Here is a 19,923-nt window from a genome sequence, read left to right as displayed (position 1 = left end):
AGGGGGTAAAGGTAACACGGGCTGAGGGAAATACTTTAAGGAATAAAAGTATTTCCCTCAGCCCGTGTTCCCTTTACCTCCTATCCACATTTGTCACAATGTATACACATTACTATTAATATTATTATTGTCATCATCATCATTACTATCATCATTAACTTGTTATTTTGGCTACCAGCGACATGTGTGTGTGTGTGTGTGTGTATTCACTTGGTCTTTGGATCACGTGTTGGACTCGTGATCGACAGCAATTTCCCTCCTGGAAGAGAGCCCAGAGCTCTTTGGTCCGATCTATGCACACACACACACACCCACACCCACACCCAACTCCCCGCCCACGAGAGTCAGAGTAACGACCCGAAGCGCAGCGGTACCGAAATAATTTCGCCCCTGGGCAGGATTCGAACCAAGAACTACGGGCCACTATGGTGGCAGTTCAGCGCTCTACCAACTGCGCCACCGAGTCGTGTGTGTGTGTGTGTGCGCGTGTGGATTTGCCCCCTTTTGGTGCCGCCTGGCAATTCCATTGTTGACCCTGTTTCCTTACCCGAATCCTGGCGTTTGGCGTAAGAAGCGAGGTCAGCCACTTGACCGTTGATGACCAGGTCCCTCATACAGCCGACGTACCCGAAGCGAAGTCGCCCACTCCAAAGCTCGGGGGGCACCGTCATTCCCACGCCCACCCCGCCCACGTACAGGGCGCCCTCCAGGTCCAGCTGGTGGGAGTCGCCTGTGGGCGGATGGGAGGGCGGGGGGAAAGAAAACGGAGTGTGAGTTTGGATTTTTTTTTGGGGGGGAGGGAGAGGGAGGAATGGAGGGTTCGAATCCCGCACCTTTAGGCTATGTGAATAAAATCTCCTGTTCTCAACTAGAATGAAATAGATGGAATATGTTACTATTTTAAAGGTATCAAAGAAAATGGGATACTTGAGACATCACAGAAAATGGGACAAAGCGAAAATGGTAACTAAAGAAAATGTATGTATAAGTAATTATAAGTAATGATAAGTAATTAAGTGAAAGTGAAAGAGAACATTCCTGAGGAAGCAGAAAACGAAGTTTGGAAAGAAAATGGGATACAGCGGCCGATGCAGAAGAAAATGGGCCTTGGATGGTGTACATGACGTAAATAATCATTAGGATCTTCTTTTTCAATAAATACGTCATGAAAAGTGACGAATAAAAAAACTGAGAAGATGGTCTGGGAAGAAGAGGAGGAAGAGGAAGAGTGGAAAAAAGATAAAGAAGAGGAGGAGGAAGATAAGGAGGGGAGGAGAACGAGTAGCAAGAAGAGGAGTAGGAAGAAAAAGAGGAAGAGGAGGAAGAAAAGGATGGGGAGGAGGAAGAAAAGGAGAGGGAAGAAAAAGAGGAGGAAGAAGAGAAGAGAAAGAGGAAGAAGATAGGGAGAGAAGAGGAATTAGTAGAAGGAAGAGTAAGGGTGGAAAGAAGAAATGGAAGAGGAGGAGTTAAATAAAAATCCTACACCCTTTGCCCTGCGTGTCCGCAAAGCCCAGACAAAGCGGTAGTCCCCGGGAGGTTTCGGGATTCGAACCGAGGTTGGGGGAGGGAGGTCGACCTGGAAGTCTCCTCACCCGGAGTGGTGAAGTCGTTGGCCACTTCGTCGACAGTGATGCGTCCGTCCTTGGCGTCTCGGTTGAGGGTGACCTCGTGCCAAGTGCCGTCGTCGATCCTCCGGTTCGTGGCCTTCACCCGGCGCGACCCCGACCCGAGGTTCAGCTGCAGGTAGACGTGGCCCTCCAGGAGCTCGAGCGCGAAGAAGTCGCCCTTGAGGAACGTAGGTTGAGGAGATGCGAGATATATATATATATTTTTTTTGTGATTATTTTTTTGTGATGAAAATATTTTGTGTGTGTGATAAAAATGTTTTTTTTTGTGATGAAAATATTTTTTTTTGTGATGAAAATATTTTTTTTATGAAATGTATTTTTGTGATGAAAATCTGTTTTATTTTTTGTGATGAAAATCTGTTGTTGTTTTTTTTGTGATGAAAATTTATTATTTGTCTTCCTAACGTTACCATGTGACCTAATCTCCCTATTCAAGAATTTTTGACAAAACTAACCACTTGAAAATAACAAACAATAAAGCATGGAAATATTTTGTTGACAATATCAGGGATAATACCAATACAATAACTATCAATAACTGTCTATTGTATGGACAATAACCTACTGGATAAAGGACTCTTATCATACCGGTTAAAAATAACTTTACTAAGTGGTACTGCGAGCGGTGCAGCCCTATAGGCTGGCACTCGATCCCCAGCCCAAGCCTGGATCTTAACTAGGAAGTTGTTGCAAGATTCACATTAAATCAACAATAAATGAAACCAGTAATTAGCTAATCAATTAATGGTTAGTTAATTAACTTACCTGCGCGGAGAGAGCGCCTGAATTGTAGAGTAGAAGACCATTCGGTTCTGTCGTTCTGATCTTGAAGCTGACGGATCCTTGGCGAGGTGCCTCCCATGACGGAAGAACCTACAAAAGTCACCAAAATCCCTCAGGAAAGCTCGTAGAGGCGGTGGATATTGCAAAGGGAGTGGGGACGAGAGGACGTGGAGAAGCTCGCAAAGGCATCTTCCTTTCTACTCTTCTTCGTTTTATTAAGGAAACTTATTACTCGGGGTATTTGATTTCCGTGATCGGGTGTGACGCGGCGACATGACGTCTCAGCGCGTGCGACATGACGTCATGACGTTTGCGGAGGTCCGTTGGTCTTTTTCGATAATTAAACGAAAATAAGCTCTCAGGATGGTGCCACGTTTTCATTATTTTCTTCTGGGTAACGCAAGATTGATTTAATTCCGTCGAAAGGGCAAACTTAACTGAATAAAATCATCTGGCACTGGTCAAAATTAAATATACGAATATGCAACCGTACTTCATCTTTCGTTTCAAGTTGCCAGATTCCTCAAGACAAAGAAATTACTCCCAATGAGCATTAAACATTTAATTCTGTTTTTTGTCAAACAATATCATTAACGTGAAGAGGACGCGTGGGTATTAGATGTACATGACATGGAAACGACCAATCGAGATGATTCAATCAGTTAATAGATGAAATAGATGATTGATTATTAAAAAAATCGATATTATAAGAAAGCCGTTATAACATTAACTGGTAACTCTTTGATATCATACTCGCAGGTGGATGTAGTTCACGTAAAAACAGTAACAAATGAACAATTCAAGCGGTTTGATCTTATACTGTATATGTCTGTATGTATGCATACACACCCACCCACACACACACACACACACACACACACACAAATATATATATATATATATATATATATATATTTAATATGTGTGTGCATACATATGCCAAGGCTTTTTCCACTTTACAAAGGGGATAGCTGTGTCCAAATATACATCCATCCTACACTTGTCAAAAATACATCCAACAACTATTCTTTGTTCCTCCTACCTTAGCAACTCTTGGGTTATCCCTCTCCCCCGCCACATTGCTCGGGGGACAGTAAGGCACAGCATCTCCACTGCAGACCCGACCGCCTTGGCTGGTCTACCCCCACAGCTTCAGTGACATTGCAACCCCCCTCCCTTTCCCGCCTCATCCACTCGAGAGAAGGAAAACAACATCCATTCGTGCCGCGTCATTTTCTCATCCATTTACATCCACTCTCCATTCCCATCTTCCGCACTCTCTATTCTTTACTCGACAGACATTCCTCTTGCATCTAATGCCCCTTTATCCTGTCTATCCATCTCCTTTTTGGTCTTTCTCTCATGATCTCTTTGTTCACAAACTTTTTTACTAGTCTTTCCTCATTCTTTAGTCCTTCTTCACTCATTCTTTCCATATGCCAAACCATCTTACCGTTCCTTGACCAAGACTTTGGGCCAACTCTCTCTGCCTCACTTCTCACATGATCCCTGTCATAATCCTTAAACACTTCAGCTTTAACACGTTAAAGTTTCTCCTTTCATCATTAAAGTTCCAAGTTTACGCTCCATAAAACGCCGTGGGCACAAACCATCTTTCGAAAGTCTTCTCTTTATGTTCACTACAATATATCTATTTCTCATGACACTTTTCAGCCCCAAAAGATGTTTTCACCAATTGCCTTAGACCTCTCTCTGATCCAGCCACAACCGGAGTGTCATCCGCAAACAACAACTGGCTCACTTATTCCGTAAAATATCTCAAAAACTGATTATCTTATACAGACCACCACAAGAATCCGTGAGAATTATATCTAACCAAATATCTATTGTGCCAACGAGACTGGAAAGGAGTTTAGGAGGATGTAGACGGTTAGAGATAGAGGGAGAAGTAGATAGAGAAATAGAGAAAGAAAAACAGATAACTATGGAGAGAGAGAGAGAGAGAGAGAGAGAGAGAGAGAGAGAGAGAGAGAGAGAGAGAGAGAGAGAGAAAGAGAGAGACATGCCCTGAACTTGAAACGGCATCCGCCTCCTCCTCTTCCTCCTCTTCTTCCTCCTCTTCTTCCTCCTCCTCCTCCTCCTCCTCCTCGTCTGACACTAACTTTGGCTCTTTGTATCGCCTAGGACGTATTGGCACAGCGGCACCCCTGCCGAAGGAGGAGGAGGAGGGGGAGGGGGAGGAGGAGGAGATGGAGGAGGAGAAGGAGGAAGAGGAGGGGGTGCAGGACGAGAAGCAGAATGCTAAGGAGGAGATTAAGGATGAGGACGAAGAGGAGGAAAATAAGGAGAGGACGAAGAGGAGGAGGAAATTAAGGTGGAGGAGAAGGGGGAGATAAAGAATGAAGAGGAGGAGATGGAGGGAAAGGAGAGGGAGGAAGAGCAGAATGGGAAGGAGAGAGGAGAAGAGGAAGAAAAAGAAAAGGAAGAAAAAGAAGGAGGAGAAGAATAAGAAGAGAAGAAGAAAAGGGGAAGAAGGGGAAGAAGAAAAGGAAGAAGAAGAAGAAGAAGAACAGGAAGAAGATGAAGAAGAGGACCAAGAAGAAGAAGTAGAAGAAGAGAAGGAGGAGGAGAAGAGGAAGAATAAGAATAAGAAATAGAAGACGAAAACGAAGAAGACGACCAATAAGAAGAAGAAGAAGAAGAAGAAGAAGAAGAAGAAGAAAAAGGAAAAGCAGATGAAGAAGAAGGAAAAGTAGATGAGGAAGAAGAAGAGGAAAAAGAATAAGAAGAAGAGGACCAATAAGAAGAAGAAGAAGAAGACGAAGAAAAAGAAGATGAAGGAGTAGATGCAAAAGAAGAAGAAAAGGCAAAGAAGGAGATGAAGAAGAAAAAAGAGGAAAGAAGAAGACGTAGAGGAAGAAGAAGAAGAAAAGATAAAGAAGAAGAAGAAACTGAAGAAGAAAAAAGAAAAAGAAGAAGAAGATGTAGAGGAAGAAGAAGAGGAAAAAGAAGAAGAAACTCGGTAATCTGTCTCCCAGGATCCGGAGGGGGTCTAAGGGGTCTAGGTGGGGGGGGGGGACAATCGGCGTCCAGCTAATTGGTTTCCGATGTGACGTAGCCCAAGAGGAGGAGGAGGAGGAGGAGGAAGAGAAGGAGGAGGAGGAGAAGGAAGAGGAGGAGGAAGAGGAGGGAAGATAGTTATTGGTCACGTAGAGCGATAGGCAGGGAGAAGTGTTGTAGTGTAGGGTTTCTGTACCTTTCTCTCTCTCTCTCTCTCTCTCTTTCTCTCTATCTCTCTCGCTTAAACCCTTCCGTACCATGGGGTCCTCTATTTCATTCATACCCGTGACATCCCCTTCCGGTGTCAAAAAAAAAAAAAAAAAAAAAAAATAGAAGACATGGACCAGATATCAAAGTGCATGTGTATTTGTTTATCGATTTTTATTATATTCAGAATGGGTACATACGTACATACACACGTCTACATGCAAACATACGCGCGTACACATTTGCACGCATGCACACGCACACACACGCACACATACACGCGCGCGCACACACACACACACACACACACACACACACACACACACATTTAAGCACACACATACACATGCACATACACACAAACACACATACACACACACACGCACATACACATACACACAAACGTACATACACACGCACACGCACATACACACGCACACACACACACGCACATACACACACGCACATACACACACAGGAACACACGCAAAGCAAATCACTATTGACTCAAGTTATGTAAAGAGGAGTTCCGACTGACCCCAGCCAAGGTCAAATCATTTCTGATCCTAAGTGCACAAGACAATGACGAAGACGACAGGGAAGAGGAGGAGGAGGAGGAGGAAGAGGAGGAACGCTAATGAGACGTCTTGGAACCAATTAGCTCCCTCGTCAGAGATGAAAAGGAAACCAGTTGATTCCGTCCAAGTTTCTCATTAAAAACTCTTCTTCAACTATGTGCATGGGTGATGGTGTCCTGCCCTGGGTCGCACGCATGTGTACGTGCGTGTGTGTACGTGTGTGTATGTGTGTGTGTGTGCGTATTTACCTAATTGCATTATACGGGAAGGAAGCTATGCTCGTAGTGACGCGTCTTTGTATCTTTCAGCATCATAGATTAATTGTATCTTTCAGTGTGTGTATGTGTGTGTGTTTGGTTTCGGCATCTTAAATTTTATCTTTCAGTGTGTGTGTGTGTGTGTGTGTGTGTGTGTGTGTGTGTGTGTGTGTGTGTGTGTGTGTGTGTGTGTGTGTGTGTGTGTGTGTGTGTGTGTGTGTGCGTGTGTGAGCGTGCATTATCACTTGTATTACATTTACATCCTCCCATCTTCTTTTTCACTTGATTTGAAACGTAAACATTCTTTGCTTGACTCGAACGATCTAAATGGTCTGCAATGATCAGTATTTCAACCGATGAGCTGTCTTTTGTCATGAAATGCTCTGAAAGAAGAATATAAAGGAATAAAATATCTTTTTATGTGTATTTTCGCAGATTGTATAGGACATAACCTCTTTGTAATCTTTCTTTGCGCGGAGCTTATAGGAATTAATCCTTTTGCCCTGAGTATATATAAAGGGTTTAATCTCTTTGTAAAGATTTCTTCTCAGAGTATAAAGGATTCAGTCTCTTTGCAGATGTTTTTACGTCAATTATGAACGCGTGGGCGTGTACGAAAACATCCAAAAGGCAATTAATTCCAACGGGCAATTCTGTGATCGTGTAAATATGCATATCCACCAAATGGAATCTACAAACACGAGTCATTGATGGATTTGATCGAGTCACACGTCTTAGTAACTCAGTTACTGATTGATTGATTGACTGATTGACTGGTTGAGGCACTCTTCAAGGTTCACAGACATTTTTGTAAATTGATTGATTAATTGAACGATTTGGTTTAACGTCGCAAACTTCCTTCTATAAGAAGGCTAGGACGATGTCCCTTACAAAGGACTTCGTAGCGTCGAATCTAATGATGCCCTTGGTTCAACTCACCGGTGGCAGGATTCGAGCCGCCATCACTTCGACAATTGCCGGAAGGAGCAACGCCCTAACCCGGTCGGCCAGCGAGCGATAAGGTAATTAACAACATGAAAGGGAAGATAGAAGATTGTTTTGAACATTCTACGTGCTTGTCTGTTGATCATACACGGCTCTATATAGTTAATCATCTTGACATATAATGAAAAATAAGAGAGATAGAGAGAGATAGAGAGAGAGAGAGAGAGAGAGAGAGAGAGAGAGAGAGAGAGAGAGAGAGAGAGAGAGAGAGAGAGAGAGAGAGAGAGGTGTGAGATAAGGTCTGTGTTAGTGTACCAGTTAGCTGACTAGGTTTCCTCGTTAAACGTGGTTTTACTCAACTTCTAGAAAATGTTGTTTGGCATTATCATACTTAAGGAATAGACTAATGATCATCTGGAGATTTAGAAAATAACTAGAGCAATGTTTTCACAAGTAACTAGGGGAATTAAAATTATAAGTGTTAAGTTCTGTTTGTAATTGAAAATACTAAGTACGACTGAAAGTTACTTGCAAAAACTTTAACTAAAGTAGGGAAGGTAAAGGATGTTGGTGTTATTTTCAGTAACGATCTAGTTATTCTAAAGATCTATGGTTCTAACTTCTATGTTTTCTAGTTCTGTCTCAAAGAAAACGTATAGGAAAAATACAGATATCGTCAACCAAATATATTAATCACTGGTCCACCTAAGGTTGAAATACACTGTTAATGTATAACGCATAACTTGTATTAAAGTCATCGCTGATGGTCTGGAAAGAGTACAACGGCGAGTCACAAAAATCAGACCAAATATGAGAGAAACAAAACATACGAGGACAGCTTAAAACATTTTAACCTACTCTCTTCCTCTTTTTCTCCCTCTAAAAAAAAAAAAAAAAAAAAAAAAAAAAAAAAAAAAAAAAAAAAAAAAAAAAAAAAAAAAAAAAAAAAAAAACCACGAGGCATTTACACAAACCTTCAAGAACTTCAATGGAATTGATAACATCAAAGTTAAAAACATTTTCGCCCTAACCGGATGGGAACTAATGACTTCTACTTGTTTTGTGCTAGATTTAATCTACAAGTACAAGAGGCGTGAGTAGCATACGCCAAGAGGCGCTGAACAGCTATGGTCGAAACCGTCACCTTTCCTTTATGATCCTCTTTTTGGGGGCGCTGTTGGGAATCGGAGAGGAAAGCGGGATTCGAACCCACAACTAAACGAAGTAGGTGGAGAGCATTTTGCGAACCGCGTTGTCGATGAATGGAATAATTTTTAGATTTCACTCTGATAAACACAAATATTTTTTTATCTTTATTATCTTATCTATTTATTCATTTACTTTTTTATCCAGCCTCATTAAGGGCCGGAAGATGTATTGTTGATATGATTTGTCGCTGTAATTCATCACAGCGACACATTGTAACCCTTTAGATTACGGTGAATATATGTGTGTGTGTGTGTATGTGTGTGTGTGTATGTGTGTGTGTGTGTATGTATGTGTGTGTGTGTGTGAGTGTGTGTGTGTTTGTGTGTGTGTGTGTGTGTGTGTGTGTGTGTATGTGTGTGTGTGTGTGTGAAGGTGTGTGTGTGTGTTTGTGTGTGTATATATGCTCGTATGTATATATATGTGTGTGTATATATGTATATATATATATGTGTGTGTGTGTGTATGTGTGTGTATGTGTATGCGTTTGTGTGTATGTGTATTTACCTAATTGTAGTATACAGGAAAGGAGCAACGCTCGTGTGTGTGTGTGTGTGTGTGTGTGTGTGTGTGTGTGTGTGTGTGTGTGTGTGTGTGTGTGTGTGTGTGTGTGTGTGTGTGTGTGTGTGTGTGTACATCCATGTAGCTAAGGCTCAACTCTGTAGCACGTGCGCACACGAGAGGGAGGGAGGGAGGGAGAGAGAGAGAGAGAGAGAGAGAGAGAGAGAGAGAGAGAGAGAGAGAGAGAGAGAGAGAGAGAGAGAGAGAGAGAGAAAGGTACGGCTTGTGCAGGTGCCGGGGGGGGAGGGGGAAGGAAAGGTGGGAGGGTGTGGCCTCGTGCTTTCCAAAAAGAACTGAGAGGGGGGTAGAGGGGGAGAGGGGGGAGGGGGAGGCGTTGCCTGGCGTTGTTGCAGCAGAAGTCTGGAGGGCGTGGCAGGGCTTCTGCAGCAGAGGAGGGAAGGGTCACGGAATGCTACCGAAGAAGAAAGTTCTTGGGCACGCTTCTGCCGAAGAGTCTTGGATTTTGCCGAAGAGTCTTGGATTCTGCCGAAGAGTCTTGGATTCTGCCGAAGAGCCTTGGATTCTGACGAAGAGTCTTGGCTTCTGCCGAAGAGTCTTGGCTTCTGCCGAAGAGTCTTGGTTTCTACCGAAGAGTCTTGGCTTCTGCCGAAGAGTCTTGGCTTCTGCTGAAGAGTCTTGGCTTCTGCCGAAGAGTCTTGGCTTCTGCCGAAGAGTCTTTGTTTCTACCGAAGAGTCTTGGCTTCTGCCAAAGAGTCTTGGCCCTTCCAAGAATGAGGTCCCTCCGACTTCGTGAGGACCTCCTGAGCTGAATGGAATGGCTTGGCGTCAGCCAGAATAAAGAATGAGAATCTTCCACCTCTGTTCTTCGCTTCATCGACAGGGATCCTCTACTCAAAAGAGCGTAAGAATAAAATCAACAAACGACTAAAATTATGTTATTTCACGCTATGTCAGCTTTAGTACAGAAAGGGAGGGAGGGAGCGGGAGGGAGGGAGAGAGGGAAAGAGAGAACGAGAGTCTCTCTCTCTCTCATTCTCATGGCTACAAACAGAAGCGAGTGACGTCAGAACGGCTTCTGGCGTCATAGTCTGAAAGGATGACGTCACCGACCTCTCATGACGTCATTCTTTGAGACACGCTCATGCGCGTAGACGTAGTCCTCACTAACAAAAGGTCACTAACAAGTGTAGTCACTCGCACACTAGGACTACGTCATTGACCACTAATGAAATCACGTCTTTAGTGGAAGCTTAGTGGGTTTTAGTGAGGTTTCGTGTGAAGTGTTCTGGGATATGATGGGGGCTTGGATGGGGCTTGGGAAGGCTTTAGGGGGCTTTAGGGGGCTGGTGTTCACCCAGCCCCCTCTCCCTTCACCCTCACAGCCTCCTCCTCGCTTGAAAGAGTTCAGCATTGAACAAGAACAGTAAAGCGAAAGAATGGCCTTAATGGAGTAGGATCACACAAAGAACATTGACGGCTCAACGATATAAAAATAAGTTCATAGCTTTAAGGGGAGGGGAGAAAGGAGAGGGGAAAAGGGGGGATTGGGGGGAACGCATTGAGTTGGAGGAATGTGTGGGGGAGAGGAAAGAGGTGAGGGAAGAGAGAGGGGAGAAGGGTGGGAGGGAAAGGAGAGAGGGGAGCGAAAGAGGAGATGAGGGAAGAGAGAGGGGAGAGAGAGGGAGGGGAAACGAGGGGAGAGGAGGGGGAAAAGAGAGGGGAGAAGGTTAGGAGGGAAGAGAAGGAAAAGAGAGGGGAGAAGGGTAGGAGGGAGGGGAGAGAGGGGAGTAAAAGAGGAGATGAGGGAAGAGAGAGGGGAGATTGTGGGGAAAAGAGGGGAGAGGAGGGGGAAAAGAGAGGGGAGAAGGGTTGGAGGGAAGAGAGGGAGGGGGTGAAAGAGGAGATAAGGGAAGAGAGAAGGAAGTGGAGGGGGTAAAGAGAGGTTAGAGGGGGGAAAAGAGAGGGGAGAAGGGTAGGAGGGAAGAGAGGGAGGGGAGAGAGGAAGACTGACAAAGCTGACGAATGCTTTTGTTCCATCACAGGAAACTCCCTCATCTCTGTTAACTCTGGTCCTTCTTTATTCGTTTTATTCTGGCTTCCACCGATCGATTTTAGTCAAAGGAGGAGGATCTCCTAGAACCGTCTGGTGTCTAAGATAAGAAAATCTAGGGTTTGACTATATATATATATATATATATATATATATATATATATATATATATATATATAATATATATATTAATATATACATATATATATATATTACATATATATATATATATATATTTTTATATATATATTGTATATTTCGAGCAGATTCTCACTAATACACACTGTGTTAAACATGACAGCATTTTGATACTGATTAATTTTCTTACCGATATTTTCAATTTCTCTCACAGTAGATCTACTGAGAAAAAATGAAAATTTCTGTAAGAAAATTAATCAGTGTCAAAATGCTATGGTGTTTAAGTGTATATATATATATTATATATATATATATATATATATATATATATATATATATATTATATATATATATACATACATATATACATATATATATATATATAATGTACATATATATATATATGTATATATATATACATATATACATATATACATATATATTATATATATATATATATGTATTATAGGGTTTCAATATCATGAAAATTCTATTTTCGCTTTACTTTGTAGGTGACCTGTATACAAGAATTTAATAAAAATTCAATGATATTTACATATGTCACGCTTTCATCACCTTGGTGCTGCAAATTTATCAAATGTAGTTTTCATAAATGTTTTTAACATCATTTTCAAATTTTCTATTTTTTTATAGTCTAGGATAAAAACAACGATTGGAGATGTTGTTTTCTTAACCTTGTTAAACATCATTATCAATATATCTATTATGAATGTGCAAATGTCTGCAACTTATACATGTTGCTCGATCTTTCTGCAATTTGACTGGCATCCATTTTATAGGATTGAGAACAAGGTCAATTAAAATATATTTTATTCTAAATTCCTAATACACACACACACACACATATATATATTATATATATACACACACACATATACAGTATACATATTTATATATATATATATATTTATATATATATATATATATATAGAGAGAGAGAGAGAGAGAGAGAGAGAGAGAAACGCCCTATTGTCTTCTTCGCGAGAATGGCGTGGTGGCGGAAGGGAGGAGAGAGGAGGTGCTGGGGAGGGAGGAGGGGGAGGACGAGGGTAGGGAGGAGGGGGAACGAGGTCACCAATCACTTTAATTACGAGAAGACCGAGAGGGCGCTACGAAGAGGAAGCGTTAAATCAGGTCCTTCGCAGGATCCCGAGGGTAAACAGGATATTGAAGTTCGTCCGAGTGTGACCTGACCTAAGCTGACCTCGCCTGATTCCACCTGACCTGGTCTTCTCACCTGAGCGATGGCTGGCACGGCGACAGGTGGCGCCGTTATCAGGAGTGCCAGTACACAAGGACATAAACGCACATAAACGCGCACACACACACACACACACACACACACACATATACACACACATACACATATACACACACACATATATATATATACATTTACACACACACATACACATATACACACACACACACATACACATACACACACACACACACACACACACACATATATATATATACACACAGACACACATACACATACATACATACACACACACACACACGCACACACACACATACACACACACATACACATATATATATACACACACACACACACACACATTACTGGTGTAATGGTAACGTCTTGACTTCTCTGAGTCTGAGTTCCAGTCCTATTCCAGGCTTAAGAGAAAACTTCGCTGACACTACAAGTTATTACTGTCCCCCTTGGGCAAGGGATGAGGCGTGTGTGTGAGGTCACAGCATTTCCCAAAGATCAGGCAATATATGGGTTCTAAGTTCTCATCCGGGAAGATAACTGCCATGGATCACAAGCCCAGCACGTAATCCAAAACCGTGGTGAAAGGAAAATGGGTCAGAGATAAAGAGAGTAAGAGAAAGAGAGAAGATGGTAGGAAGAGAGGATACGAAAACGATGAATAAATTCGGCGAAGAATGAATCATAATGATGAGTCAGTAATAAGTCACTAATGAGTCAGTGATGAGTCAGTAATGAGTAAGCGATGAGTAAGTAATGAGTCAGTAATGAGTCAGTTATGAGTCAATGATGAGTGATTAGTCAGTAATGAGTCAGTTATGAGTCAGCGATGAATTACGAGTGCTATACGTGAGTCGAGGTGATGAGTCAGTAATGAATCAGTGATGAGTCAGCGATGAGTCAGTGATGAGTTACGACTGCGAGAAGTGAGATGATGTGATGAATCACTGTGGTGAGTACTGGAAGGCGTGATGAATCCGTCGGGTTCTGGTTGCCATGACAACCAACAGGGACTGTGAACCTCTCTACATATCTCTCTTGGCACAGTGCCTCTCTTCTCTTCTCCACGCTCTCTCTCTCTTTGCTCTCTTTTGCCTGCAAGGTCCTCGGCATCTGCTCTTTCTCTGCTCTCCCCAACACTCTCCGAGCCTCTCTTCGCTACCAAAGGGATGAATAAAATCGACTGGCGGCAGGCATAGTAGAAGGGAAAGTGCCACCAGGGGCGTCAGACCCATGGCCTGCGGGCCAAATGTGGCCCGTGGGTCTAATTGGCCCGCGAGGTGACAATTGAGTATTTTCTTCAATTGTAGGAATTTCATCAACTCGAGTGAAAAAAGAATGTGACCTCGAGAACCATTTAGGCAACCAGCGGGCCATATTTGGCCCGCGGGCCGCGAGTCTGGCCCGCGGGCCACGAGTGTGGCACCCATCAAAGGAAGACAATCCTGGAATCCATCCGCGGTTGTCCTCTTTGCCTTGTATCGAGAATTCACAACTTGAAGGACAATTTTTTTGCCAATTAATGACAGCGATACCTATGATAATGGTAATGGTCGTGATAATGATCGCAGCTAAGTTATAATGATAATGATACAGACACTGAAAATGATGACGACCTACTATTACTATTAGTAATGACAATTATATAAATGACAATACCAACAATGCCTTTAACACACCATGTCGCCCTGTGGTTCTTTCAGATGATTTAAATCACTTGAGGAAGAGATTAAGACTAACTTTGAGTCAACCTCTCAAAGAAATGTCGGCCCTTTGAGAGTTTATTATGGTTTAAACCAAACGATCTTTTTCAAACTAAGGAAGGCTTATGAGAGGACTTTCACTTCGAGAATATTTTCTTGCTGCGATTTTGTCTTTTTTTCGCGTAGTCTTACCGTTCGTCAGTAATCACCAGCGCTTCTATCTTTGCTGATCCGCAAACCTCTGGTCCGTAGGGGTGTCGCTAAAGTCCCTTCTACAGCAGGATTGTCAAGTGACCTGCACATGACCTGCTTACCTGACCTGTCCATATGTGGCGTCCATGCATTTGTTCGATAATTTTTTTCAAAATGGTGATGCTACTTATGGATATATTTTTCAGAAAGAATAAATAAATAAATCCGTTGCCCCTGGTCTCTCTTCCAGAGAACCCGCGGCCCCCAGATAACCGACAACGGCCATCGGGTGGGTCCGCAAGCCTCTCTTGTCTGGGGATTGTTAGTGTTGGGGTTTGTGGAAAGAGGTGCTCTCCGTTTTCTGTGTGTTGGTCGTTTCCCTCAAGGGCATTTTGAGTCTATGGCCAGGTGGATTGCGTCACAATGACGTCAAGGATTTGTGACGTAATTACTATTATCATTGGCGTCATTTCATCGAGAAAGGTTTTAGCGTGATTAGGGGAAAAACACTAAGCTTTTGCTGGTTCGGAAAGTTTGTAAATAATTAGAAAGTGTATGGAGTCGACAGCCCTATTCAATTATGCTGATTAGCATGCACACACACACGCACGCACATACGCACACATACACACGAACGCACACATATGTACACACACTTTTAGTTCACATAATGCAACTGTTATTGATTTTTTTTTTTTTTTGTCAAAAGATATTCTGGAAGTCTGTAACTAAAATACAACGATCCTATAAGGAGGTGGAGGTGGAGAAGAAAGAGGAGGAGGAGGAGGAAGAGGAGGAAGCACGAGGAAAAGAGGGGGCACAGAAGGAAAAGGAGGAAGAGAAGAAAGTAGGAGAGGAGAAGGAAGAGGAAGAGAAGGAGGAAGAGGAAGAGAAGGAGGAAGAGGAAGAGGAAGAGGAAGAGGAGGAGAAGGAAGGGGAGACGGAAAGCTATGACCAGGGGGAAAACAGTTTACTTAAAAAAAAAAAAAAAAAAAAAAAAAACAACAGATGGAAAAATGCCAGGAAGGACGGGGAGGAAGAGAGTTCCAGAACCTCCCTGACAGTGAAAGGCGGCGCATTCGGTAACTCTTGCAACCAGGAGTACTATTTGTACTAAAACATATTCCTCTTGTAGTTATCACCATTTCTCATTATCACGATAAATTTGATCACCGTCACGAAAATTTAATCACTATTACTGACATTGCTACTATTACTAAAACTAATAGTACTATCATTACTGTTGCTAACGGTAACGCGTGGCCACTATCATTACTACTAATGCTACTACTACATTTAAGATTATTTTTTACTACTACTACTACTATTTTGTTACTTCTACTACTACTACTAGTACTACTACTAGTTCTATTATTTTTACTACTACTATTTTGTTACTTCTTCTACTACTAGTACTACTACTAGTACTATTATTTTTACTACTACTATTACTATTTTTTACTACTACTACTACTACTACTACTATTTTGTTACTTCTACTACTACTTGTACTACTACTGGTACTATTATTTTTTACTACTACTAGTAGTACTACTACTACTATTATTTTTTCTTCTACTACTACTACTACTACTACTACTACTACTTCTACTACCACTACTACTACTGCTGCTGCTACTACTACTATCAATGTTAGTAATAATATCAAAGCGTGACCTCCCCGATGGTCGACCTTGAACTCAAAGCCAATCCTCTGACGATGGAGATCCCGAAGGGCCTCCCGTCGTGTGCACCACGCCCTTTCTTGTATACGACCAGTCGTCCGGACGAAGCTGGGGGGAGGGGGGGCTACTGGGGCCCTCCTGGGGGCGGATTTGGTTTCATCCCCAGACGCACTGCTGCAGTCTTCCCCCCCCCCCTGGATGCGGGACACCTCCTCCTCATCTTCCTCCACCTCCCCACCTCACCCTCCAACACCGACCCGGGGATATATATATATATATATATATATATATATATATATATATATATATATATATATATATATATTATATATATATATATATATGAGAGAGTGATAGGTTGGGAAGGGTAAACGAAGATGGGCTTCAAAATACGTCCTAAAGTTTCGGTCTCAATGACCTTCTTCAGAGGACTCACTATAATACGTCATGATCACAAAATTCATACCTGCAGTGGAACTCATCAAGCTTCGAGCGTCAGGTTTTTTCCAGAGCGTTAATTACTAAAAGACTGGCTGCTTTGGAAAGGCATATAAACCCTTCTCTATCGTTGTTGTTTACTTGGATGTTTATATGTGCAGCTTCCACCGTCTTTCTCATTTTCTTTTGTAATCCCTTATGCAAAATTTCGACTTTGTTCCAATCAGGTAGGTTGTTACATAGTTCGAGGTGGCGAACAAGGGAATTGGATGTCCTGTGTGCCCTTTTGATGTCATTTTTGTGTTCGCTCAATCTCTTTTCAATCCCTCGACCTGATTCACCGATGTACGCTAAGGGACAGCCGCTACAGGGAATGCGATAAATCACGCTGAGGTTGTTGTGAAAAAAAAAACAGATATAAGTTTTGTAATCATGACGTATTATAGCGGCTCTCAATATATATATATATGTGTGTATGTGTGTGTGTTCAATCAAGACGCGCTCCGAAGCCCCTTACGAATTAAAAAAAAACGAAACGGTTCGATTAAAAAACAGATTTTGAAACCTAAAAACAAAAGTTTTGAACAAGAAAAATATGAACAAAATATTAATAGGCAATTGTGAACAAACACTAAAAAATCGGTTTTTAGTAAGAACTCATAAAACAGCCCCCCCCAAAAAAAAGAGCATAATTAAAAAAAAGCGGTTTTAAATTAAATCTATATCTTTAAACAAAACCTCATTAACATAAATAAACAAAACTTATAAGGCCTAAAAAACAAAAAACAAAACAAAGAAACAACATTTTTGGATAAAACCTAAAAAATAAAAATGAATCTTCATAACACAGACAACGAAGAGTAATGTTTCGAGCGGGATTCGAACCGGCTCTCGAACTACTTCAGATGCGGTTCAGCTAAGAGGGGCGATTCACCAAAAGCTTCGAAGGAGATTCACGGCCTCTTTTACATTCTGCCACAAGACGTGATTCGCCATGATTCACGCGCTCATGAATAACGTGCTGAACACGTGACCAACAACCATCCCTCATGTGCGCGCGTGTGTGTGTGTGTGTATGTGTGTGTGTGTATGTTCGTGCGTGTGTGTGTGTGCGTGTGTGTGTGCGTGTGTATGGTCGTGCGTGTGTGTGTGTGCGTGTGTATGTTCGTGTGTGTGTATGTGTGCGTGTGTATGTTCGTGTGTGTGTATATGTGTGTGCGTATGTTCGTGTGTGTGTGTATGTATGCGCGTGTGTATATATGTGTGTGTGTATGTGTGCGAGTCCGTGTGTGTGTGTGTGCGTGTGTGTGTGTGTGCGTGTGTGTATGTGTGCGTGTGCGTGTGTATATGTGTGCGCGTGTGTATGTTCGTGTGTGTGTCTCTGTATGCGTGTGTGTGAATATATGTGTGTATGTATGTATGTGTGCGTGTCTGTGTGTGTGCGTGTCTAAGTGTGTGCGTGTCTGTGTGTGTGCGTGTCTAAGTGTGTGCGTGTCTGTGTGTGTGTGTATGCATGTCTGTGTATATGCGCGTGTATGTGCGTGTGTGTATATGTTGTGTGTGTGTACATGTGTGTGTGTACGTGTGTGTGTGTGTTCCCACACCACGCCCACACCCTTACTGCCCTTTCACGCCCTTAAGCCGCCCGCACTGATTCGAAGGGCGGCTTCATGAGATATGCAACAGGCGGGCTGGAAGCCACGCCCATGTTTCATGTTTCATTCGCGAGAGGTTCGAATCCTGTTCGAATCCCTTTCGAATCCTATTCGAATCCCGCTCGCTCCTCTTCGAATCCCGTTCAAATCCTGTTCGAATCCCGCTCGAATCTCGCTCTTACCCCGTACGGATCCCGCTCGAGTCCCGTTCGAATCTCACTCGAATCCCGTTCAAATACTGCTCGAATCTCGCTCGAATTATGTCCCTATCCAATTCGAATCCAGTTCGAATCTCACACGAAACATGACACTCAAATTATCCCTACTATTCCTCTTCTTCCTCCTCCTCTTCGTTCTCTCTCTCTCTCTCTTTTGATAATCTCTTATTACTTTACATCATCTTTATCACCTCCTCTTCCTCCTCCTTCTTCTCCTCTTCTTCCTCCTCCTCTTCGTTCTCTCTTTTCTCTATAATCTCTTATTACTTTACATCATCTTTGTCTCCTCCTCTTCCTCCTCTTCTTCCTCCTCCTCCTCCCTGTCCTCGTCTGTCGTCCTCTGGCACTTTATCCTCGTCCTCCTTTTCTTATTTTTTCTTCTTTTCTCATAAATTCTTTGTTAGTCGCGTTTTTCTTCAAGAATGTCTTTTTCTTTTTATATATTTTTTCTCTCTTCATCTCTTCTTCCATCTCTTTCTCTTTCTCTTTATGCACAAACACACACACATGCACACATACATACACATACGCACACGCATACACGCTCACATACACACACGCAAACACACACACACACACACATGCACACATACATACACACACACACACACACACACACACACACACACACACACACACACGACTCGGTGGCGGGGTTGATAGAGCACTGGACTCAAGTACGGTGGTGCTCGCAGTACCTGGTTCGAATCCTGCCCAGGGCCGAAATTATTTCGTTATCGCTGCGCTTCGGGTCGTTACTCTGACTCTCGTGGGCGGGGAGTTGTGTGTGTGTGTGTGTGTGTGTGTGTGTGTGTGTGTGTGTGTGTAAGGTCATAGCATTACCCATAGATCGGTCATATGAGCTCTGAGCTCTCTTCCGGGAGGGAAATAGCTGTCGATCACGAGTCCAACACGTGATCCAAAGACCAAGGTGAATACACACATACACATGCAAACACATACACAAACACACACACACACATGCACACACACACACACACACACACACACACACACACACACACACACACACGTTTACAGACAAACCGTCCCACACTGACATCCCCCCCCAGACATAAGCACGCGTGTAAATAAACCCTACTGTTATATGCAGTTTCAGGTAATTATCAACGTATCTGTGGGGGGGGGGGAGGAGCACGAGGATGAGAAGGGGGCGGGGGGAGGAAGTGGGGAAGGGAGTGAGGGAGGGAAGTGGGAGGTGAGTTTATGAAACAGCGAGGAGATGGGAGGGAGAAGGAGGCAAGGGAGGAAGGAAGAGGTCGGAAGGGAGGGGGAGGGAGGGAGGGAGGAAGGGAGGGAGAGGGAGGGAGGGAGGGGGAGGGGGTTAAGGTGCCGCACAACAGGAAATGAACTTGAGATTTAGTGTGGGCAACAGGCTACTGGTAGATTTAGGAACGTCTTGGCAGGAGGGAAGG

The 19,923-nt window shown here is 42.9% G+C and overlaps 1 protein-coding gene across 5 annotated transcripts in view; it reads right to left on the bottom strand.

The window, feature by feature from the left end:
• Nrx-1 (Neurexin 1) overlaps nt 1-19,923 on the bottom strand; it is a 994,895-nt gene that overhangs the window by 41,035 nt on the left and 933,937 nt on the right. For all 5 annotated transcript variants that reach the window (XM_076190377.1, XM_076190372.1, XM_076190376.1 and 2 more), the window contains 3 exons: nt 2,394-2,501; nt 1,593-1,785; nt 548-730 (listed from right to left, as the gene is read on the bottom strand). In XM_076190377.1, coding sequence (XP_076046492.1) covers nt 548-730; nt 1,593-1,785; nt 2,394-2,501 — 484 coding nt within the window. The remainder of the gene's footprint in view (nt 1-547; nt 731-1,592; nt 1,786-2,393; nt 2,502-19,923) is intronic.

The sequence above is a fragment of the Oratosquilla oratoria genome, chromosome 9, assembly GCF_046742065.1.
Source record: "Oratosquilla oratoria isolate Oo_2021 chromosome 9, ASM4674206v1, whole genome shotgun sequence".
Lineage (NCBI taxonomy): Eukaryota > Metazoa > Arthropoda > Malacostraca > Stomatopoda > Squillidae > Oratosquilla > Oratosquilla oratoria.
The sequence above is the reverse complement of the archived record's forward strand: the minus strand, read 5'-3'. Positions and strand labels throughout refer to the sequence as shown.